We start from the raw sequence: 9,029 nt of genomic DNA, 5'->3' as shown, positions 1-9,029 counted from the left end.
TATGTATCAAAGTTACTGTGCCGTTAGTTTGAGAAGCAAGTTTAACCACAAACAGCACGTTTTGCTCTATGAACACCAAGATTTTCACTTGCACATTTGTCTTAAAGCTATTTAAGACTTATTTTTAATGGAAATCATTTTTAAGCACAGGTAGATGTGTGGATTTTGTCCTGGATTACTTAAGCCTTAGATTTCATATTTAATGTTTTCACAATATGTACCTGGTCAGACTGACCCAGGCCAAGAATTGCCTCACAGTGTCTACACTAAATCTAGAATTATGCATCTGTTTAGATTTTTTTTAATAGCATAATTGTCATTTATAGATTATTGTCCTGAATTAATGTTTCAGAGAGCAGTGAAAGTTTAGGTTGAAGTTTTCCAACTGTTTTTTGTTTCAGAGAAAGATCTTTACTATCACACAATTTCCTTTGTTGTTAAGACATCATTAAAGAGTTTTCATAACTTACCATCCATAATTATTTAAAGATGATTTAACAAAAATAAAATTAATTATTAATTATCTGACCGTTTTTAGATTATTTAGTTACATTGCAGGTGCTTGTGCTTGCAGGAGCAGATGCTGTGTCTATGTTAAGGGACCAACTTTGTTCCCTACTTGCACCTACTTCCTGCGTCTGCAGGAACCTGGGCAAATATGATTTGAGCACAGTGTCAAGATCCCTCTTGACCCCTCTCTTTATTACTGTCTCATAAAAAATACACACAGACATGGCGTGTGCATCTTTATATGTGCAGTTGTTTTTAAAATGAGAATATCTAAGAACAAAACAGGAGGCTCACTACGAGTAAAGATTTAAATCTGCTTTCCAGAAAGTATAGTACAAGTAGTACAAGTTTTCAGAGCTTTTTCTGTTTTAGCTTTCAGAAATTATATTTTGGACACCAAGACTCTGATTAGAATAATAAGTGAAGCATTTTCTTAAAGCAGAAAGGAAAGTGTTAAAAAAAACCCAGATCGAACTATTACTGAATTCCATCACCGTTCAGCTCTCTCCCAAGAAAACTTGGCACAACTTTCGCAGACAGGACCGCAGCGCAGCTGAGGCTTGTGAGGAGGAGCCGCTTAAGTCATTCAAGACGCAACATCACTGTGAGAAATAATCCGGCATCTCTCTCTCTCTCTCTCTCGTTCCCAGTATACTATAGACAGTGTTCATTGCTACTGTGCTGGTCAGAACAATCTGAACTAATGGAAGGATTCTGGTGGATCGGCTGCTCTGTTTGAGGAAAAAACGTGAACTCGGAGTGCAAGATTTCAGTGGAGAAGGAAAGATTACAGATGCCCATCCCGGAGCAGCTGGTTGGATAGGGCGAAAAATAATAATAAAAACTCAATAGGTTATAATAAAAATAAAAGGATTACTCGAGTCAAGAAACGCACTTTTCACCGGGACCAACGCGGTAGCTCCCCGATGATTTTTCAGGCTATTTAATGGTTGAAATACATATACTTGAACTTTTTGCGTGGAGTTTGATGATCCTGGACGGTTGAGGCTTCCATGGGTTTAACAAACAGTTCGGATGAGTTGCTTGAATCCCCAACCTGCTCAGAAGCAAGCTGTAACTGCGACAGCTGATGTAGAAGCATCCTCTAAGCTCCAGAGACAGCTGATGAAGGTTCCTTACCCAGTTTAAATCTGTGCTGCAGCAGCCTAAAACCCACACGGAGCACCTGAAAAGCTAAAAGCTTGCAGTTACCTAATAGAAGGCAGACATGGAAATGACCAACGGGTCCCTGCAGTATCCCTCCATACTTCACACGGACTTCGGACCGCTAAATGACCTTCTGGAGGAGAACGAAACGAACTCAACAGCAGGAGAGCGAAACTGGCTGAACTGCGTTCAGATCCGGATCCCTCAGGAGCTCTTCTTGGCACTGGGACTCATCAGTCTGGTGGAAAACATCTTGGTCATCATGGCGATTATTAAAAACCGAAACCTCCACTCGCCCATGTACTACTTTATCTGCTGCCTGGCCGTGTCTGACATGCTTGTCAGCGTCAGCAACGTGGTGGAGACCATATTCATGCTTCTCAATGACCACGGCCTCCTGGATGTGCACCCCGGCATGCTTCGCCACCTGGACAACGTCATTGACGTGATGATCTGCAGCTCCGTGGTGTCCTCTCTCTCCTTTCTGTGCACCATCGCTGCCGATCGCTATATCACCATCTTTTACGCGCTGAGGTATCACAGCATCATGACCCCTCATCGCGCCATCATCATCATCGTGGTGGTGTGGCTGGCCAGCATCACCTCCAGCATCCTCTTCATCGTATATCACACCGACAACGCCGTCATCGTGTGCCTCGTCACTTTCTTCTGCACTACTCTGGTATTCAACGCCGTGTTATACCTGCACATGTTTGTCCTGGCGCACGTGCATTCTCGGCGCATCGTGGCTTTCCACAAAAACAGGCGCCAGTCCACAAGTATGAAAGGAGCCATAACCCTCACTATCCTGCTCGGGGTCTTTATTTTATGCTGGGGCCCTTTCTTTCTACACCTTATCCTCATCCTCGCCTGTCCCACCAGCCCCTTCTGCAACTGTTTCTTTCGAAACTTTAACCTTTTCCTCATCCTCATCATCTGTAACTCCCTCATCGACCCGCTTATATACGCGTACCGGAGCCACGAGCTGCGTAAAACCTTGCAGGAGATGGTCCTGTGTTCGTTTTGCTTCGGCGTGTGACATCGTGGACATTCCTGAACAAAACCGAGCGCAACACAACATTCTTCCTCTGTCTTCAACATGTCCGAAGATAGAATAAGACACAACTGATATATGTTTAAACATGCAAATGTTGCCCGTGCGCGAGTGCACATGGCAGCTGAAGACTCTGTCACACTGCAAAAATTTGATGAAATAGAACTGGCTTCCGTTTTAGCTGTAAATTTATTTATTATTGCGTTACGCCTTTTTTTGTTCTTCACTGGGAAGCTTGTGGATAATCTCGTAAATCAGTCAACAGTTTCACAACACTGCTTATTGTATCTGGTCTTAGTGTTTTTTCTTTCTTTCTTCTGTAAACATGTTTGATTTTTTTGTCTAAAAAATGCCTCTTATGGTGGTCAAAATATGCTGCTTTAATTCTTTTTTAAAAAAGGCGTTCAATTATTATAATTTCATGAAAATAAAAAAGGAAGTTTACTTTCATTTTTAAAATGGCCAACAACAAAAGGTCGCTACCTTACATCTCTATCCCTTTTAAGATTATTTATTATTATTTTTGAATCAATATCTTAATGACATTTTTCTTTTAATGAATGATGTGCGTTGCAAGAATTAAAAAAATAGAAGCAGCGAATAATCTCTTAGTTACTGCAGCTCAAATGCAGATTATTTTATATATAGACTGTCTTTGGGAAAATGTTCAAGCATGGTGCAAACGGAGCAGGGAACAGATGAAACAAAGCTTAATTGGAGGGGCGATCAGACTAAACCTTAAAATGACACTGTGTGACAAACTCAAAAATTACTGTTGCAAAAATAAACGTCAAATATCCCAGTGACTAAAAAAAAGAAAAGAAAAAAAAAGGGGGGACAAAAATCACATGAATATGCTTGGTGGTAGGCCCGAGGCTCATGGCATGAGAGGGTTTATGAAAGAAGAAAGAAGCCATGTCAAAGCTATATTTCTGGAAGTTTGTGGGTTCTCTGAAATGCGCAAATAAGGGACAGTTTGGGCTGAAGTTTTTGTTATGTAGGACAGTCTAGGAAGGAACGGACTAAAGATCCATGATTAAAAAGACAGCATACAGGTTACACCAAGTCCAGCTAATGTAATTAATTAACTTCATTGCATAAATTAATTATTAACATTAATTGTTTTAGTTGATGCATATATTCCATGGTGTTCTTTATTTATCCCACATAAGTGCTGGTAACAGGCCTGCATTTTGCACTCTTATCATTTTCTGTAGAAAAGATGAAATTCATCCATCTTAATTTAAACTCTGAAAAGTTTTAAATCCCCACATGATGGTGGGAAGAAAGGTTTCTGGGTTATCAAGCTGTCTGCCAACAGATAAATAAAGAAACCATGATAGCAACAATGCAATGTGTAATGTGCAGTTGTGCTCTGTGTAATGTTTTTGTTGTTGTTGTTGTTTTTTAAAGATTAATTTTAGAACCCATTTTTTTCTTTTTTTTGTACACTTTGTTTTTTGTATACTTGATTTATTAGACTAGCTTTATTAGGATTGTTTTCAGAGTGCTGGCTCGATATAGAACTGATAATATACAACACTGTCATGTATAAGTCTTTAAGAAAACCTCTGTTAAAGATAATGACAGTCAGGGCTTCAGTATACGGCCACAAATAAACATGATTCCATACATAATATAAAATGAAAATGTATAAATGTGGGTGTTTAAAAAAAAAAGAAAAAAAGAACAACTGTGTGCATCCAGGTCAACTTAAAATTGAGTAAAACAGGACTATGTTGTTCTGTATGTCATATGTATATGTATGTTAGTGGAATTGTTTACCTGTTTTCCCAAATAAAGGGGTCAAAACATACAAAATAGTTTGTATTGAATCCAGAACAATAGTGGTATTGCTTAGTTATCATCTGTCCATCATAAAGTCAAGTATTTTTCATGTCATTATTATCTTCAGATTTTTGCACATTGCCTGTAAGCATTATTTGAAGTCTTTATTCATGTGCAATCAAACAAAAAAAGACTGCAGCTTCTCTAGGAAATGCCTCTGCAGTCAAATAAAGAAAACGATATCCAGATTTTCAAATTATGGACAAATTATGGTTGCTGTATTGCATTAAATGGTAAATGGTCTGTACTTGTACAGTGCTTTACTAGTCCCAAAGGACCCCAAAGCGCTTTACACATCCAGTCATCCACCCATTCACACACACATTCACACACTGGTGATTAAGGTAGAAATTGTCAGTGTATTGTATCTGTAGGTATCTCTGCAGCATCTGCAGACGACATTCTAACTTTAATTGCAGAGCTTTAAAGTTTGCCTATTTATTTGCAACATGAACATTTTCTGGTTCACATTAACAAAAATATGCAAGGCAACGTTTGCTCTGGGCAGACAGTAGAGCCATTGATATACAACACAACAGAGGCGTTTTTTGAAATGCTCCATTTTTAAACTCATGATCAAGTTCATTTGCTGTGCCTTAAATAACAGCAATGAGCACGAGGGGATTTCCAGTTTGAAAGAAAAAGAAAAATCCCTCATCCTGTCCTCAAGGAAAAAATTAAAAATCCTAATTGTTTAAGATGATTTAAAAAAAATTCTTGGCTTTTTTGTATGTCACCCACATGCACATTATTAGAGGGAAATGGCTCATTTTTCCATTTTAAGAAAGAAATGGAGGGAATGCGTACAAGTTAAAATGTACATATGTCAGTTCGTTAAGTGGACATTCCTATATACTGGTTTTCTACTTGAGCACTGAAAGTATCTATACAACATGTCTCATTCACCTGTTCACAAATTCATTCATACAAGCACCTTTTTCTGCTTCTAAGTGCTTTCTATCTAACATTCCCACACATTCACACTCCTGAACATATCAGGAGTAACTTGAGGTTTGATATCTTGCTCAAGGGCGTTTTGGCATGCAGACCCGAGCAACCAGGACTCAAACCACAAAGTGACTAATAGATGACCTGCTCTACCTTCAGAATCACAGCCACCCCAGTATTATATTTGCAGTATAATTGTTTGGGTTTTTTTTGTTTGTTTGTTTGTTTGTTTTTTAAACTTTTGCTAAAATCTTTTCTTTCCAGTTAGATTTTCATATTGTAACAGTCCATAATTGTATTACATGCATTGGCACAGCCTAAATTTCAAAGAAACTTCAAGATGATGAAAGATAATCCCAAAATGAATGAATGCTATTCATTGTGATGGTTTGTGTCTAAAAATAATTTATTACCCTTATTAAATAGTAATTTGTGAATGGTAGTTGCTTTGGAAGATTGTCTCACGGCTTTGAAACATTTGTCTCTCCTGCCAATCCCGTCTCAGATATTAAATAAATATTAAGGTTGTACTAGCTATGTAGCTGATCACGACACGCGCTTCTCAGAGGAAAACTGACATGGACCAGAACACACTGACATCACTGTCAGTGACCTGTAATGATAACGTTGACCATGAACCCCAGATTCGTGACCATGATAATAAATGAAAAATGAACCATATGTTATCTGTAGTGTCTCACTTAATTATAATTACTGCTGATTAAAGGAAGGAAGAGACGTGTGACTACATAATTTCCAGGGAACAGCATGTTATTATTGGTGCTATGACTTCTGCCTTCATTTAGCCACACAACACAGCTCTGTTTGCAGCAAAGGAAAATCTCCACAGCTGCTTCCCCCAACGACAAACACACTCAAGCTATATCCATATGACCAGACCACAAAATGCCTACCCTCAGGGATGAATGCCAATAAAATATATTTTTAAAAGGTTTTTAATCAAATGATTTTGATGAGAAAATCTTTACAAACAAAACCTGCCATAACTGAAAATAGTGGATACTGAAAACTGAAACAATTATAAAATAACATAAAGTAATGCAATAGTTCTCCAAAAGTTGATTCTGTTCATCTGGACGTAGCGTTTTGTGGGAGAAACGTTTCGTCACTCATCAGAGTGACTTCTTCAGTCTCAGCTGACTGCAGGTTTCCCCAATCTTATAAACAGTACATTTGCATAATGACTGAAACCAGCCCACTGAGGGAACAATGGGCTGGGAGGTCAGTTCCTTAATCATAATTATGCAAATTCTCATTTGCATAATTAGAGAGACTGGACATTCATCCATCTGTCTTCTGTGTATCCAATTCAGGGCCAGCAGGCTGGAGCCTATCCCTGCTGTCATAGAGGCAGGGCAGGTTGCCAGTCTACCACAGGGCTACCACAAACAGGCAGACAACCAGTCACACTCACATTCGCACCTGTTGCCCATTGAGAATAACCAATTAACCTAGCCCTCAAATCAGATTGAGATGCTTTGGCATGACCTTAGAGCGGCTGAGTTACAATAAAAAGCAGGCCAATATTCCTCCACAGCAACGTGAAAGATTCAATGCACCATACTGTTTGACAGCAGTTCTTGCTGCTGAGGGTTGCTCAAGCAGTTAATAGGTTTAAGGAATATAACCTGACCACCTAACCACAGGGCTAAGCAGGTTTGGATAACTTTTTTCCCTTAATAAATTAAATCATTATTTAAAGACTGCATTTTGTATTTATTTGGGTTGTCATTATCTAATATTGAAATGTGATTATCTGAAGCACGTAAATGTGACCAATATGGAAAATACTCTGTGAAATTGTTTTGGTACCCCCTGAAAGTTAACACACTCGTGCACATGTGATGGTCATTGTCCACAAATCTCTTAGGACAGCCATGAAAGACAATGAAAGACCCGTGTTTACCGAGTCTCTACAGTGAAAATCTGCTCTACAACCTCTGATACTGAACATTATCTCCATAAATCTGCTTTAAGCTGAACCAAAATGGGGTCTGAATGTAGTACTGGTGTGTGTTTTAGTTTCCATTAGATGCAACAAGTAAACCCATATGGAAAAGATCTATATAAATCTTATAAAGTTTGTATCTGTCTTGTGTGAAACTTGTATGAAAAGCATACAAGAGTGAAAACAGATATAAGATCCCCTGAAAAATTATATAAATGAAACTTGTATGTTCTGGATACTTACTAAAACAATATATGAAAGTAATGAGAAAGTGGCCACTTTCATGAGTAAATCATGTAAGTTTTTACTATTTCTTTTCCACATGGGAAGGCAGCTCTGCTATGTATGGTGGTTATTTGTGAATCTTAATTTCAATTCAGTTCACTTTTTATATAGTTCCAGTTCACAACAACAGTCATCATAAGAAGCTTCATATTGTAAGTTTTAAAAAAACAAACTTTGATTGTAAAGAGAACTTCAACAATCAGACGTATTGTCTGATTGTTGAAGTTCTCTTTACAATCAAAGTTGAATATCTGCTAAAACTGGTTTGGGTGGGAAACAGAAAAGAGACCATAACAAAAAGAAGAGAGTAGAGAGAGATAATAGTGGTATACGATGAGTGAAAATGGGGAAGAAGAAGTCCATAAGTAGCCTGATCTTATAACTTTATTAGTCTAGATAAGAGTTATCAAAAAGGTAAAGCTTTAAATCTTTAAAGCAGTGAGAGTCTCTGTCTCCCAAACCCAAACTGTGAGCTGGTTCCATGGCAGAAGGCTCTGCCTCCCATTCTACTTTCAGAAACTCTTAGAAGCACAAGTAAAATGACAGTCTGAAGAAAAGCTGCTCTATAAAGTCTTTATGTAACCATGAGGCCTTATAATTCAAGACTTTGTATGTAATGGAAATAATCATCTATAGAAATAGAAATGGAAAAAAAAAAAAAACGCTCATTGCCACATACTTGCTACGTTTGTGCACAAATAAATGAAACTCAATGTAAAAAGGTTTTTAGGGCAGATTCCTAGTAGATTACAGAAGCAGCATCATTCCCAGAAGCAGTAAAAACAAGGAAAAGAATGAGGCACCAAACTAATCACACTGAAAAATACAGTTATGATAGGGTTATGGCCTCTTCATAGATATGGCAGACATGTAGCAACATCAGCATTAATTTTCTCTGGAAGCCAACTAAGGCAGGTTATTATTATTATTATTGTTGTTGTTGTTGAAGTAATGCAAAGTAACATTTCTGTTGTGTATGACATGGATCACATGCCTCTCTCAAACACAAGAATGTGACTGTCACTTCATCACAATCTGGCAACACTCTTACTTAGAAATATATTATGTTTCTTATATGTGACAAGTCTAGGGATCTTTCCATTAAGATTTACTAAAGCCCATCTTTATGTATTTTAGCTTGGTGCAAAGCTTTAAATCTAATCTTCAGTGTGAATCATACATGGTAATAACTTCTAGGAACTCCCAAACTGTTGTAAATTATAATTCATAACAAGCTTGGTGGTCAAA

The 9,029-nt window shown here is 37.9% G+C and overlaps 1 protein-coding gene across 1 annotated transcript; it reads left to right on the top strand.

Moving 5' to 3' along the window:
• Positions 1-95: 95 nt before the first annotated feature.
• Positions 96-4,502, top strand: mc1r (melanocortin 1 receptor). The gene has a single exon (XM_084932496.1). The coding sequence runs from the start codon at positions 1,739-1,741 to the stop codon at positions 2,714-2,716; it is 978 nt and encodes a 325-aa protein (XP_084788622.1). The 5' UTR covers positions 96-1,738; the 3' UTR covers positions 2,717-4,502.
• Positions 4,503-9,029: the final 4,527 nt, after the last annotated feature.

This window comes from Perissodus microlepis, chromosome 1, assembly GCF_051167445.1.
Source record: "Perissodus microlepis isolate ML-2025 ecotype Zambia chromosome 1, ASM5116744v1, whole genome shotgun sequence".
Classification (NCBI taxonomy): Eukaryota; Metazoa; Chordata; class Actinopteri; order Cichliformes; family Cichlidae; genus Perissodus; species Perissodus microlepis.
Note: the sequence above shows the minus strand (reverse complement) of the source record. Positions and strands in the feature narration are given on the sequence as shown.

Bases quoted from the DNA above. Each gene is read 5' to 3' on its own strand.
- mc1r (XM_084932496.1), top strand. From the start codon at position 1,739: ATGGAAATGACCAACGGGTCCCTGCAGTATCCCTCCATACTTCACACG.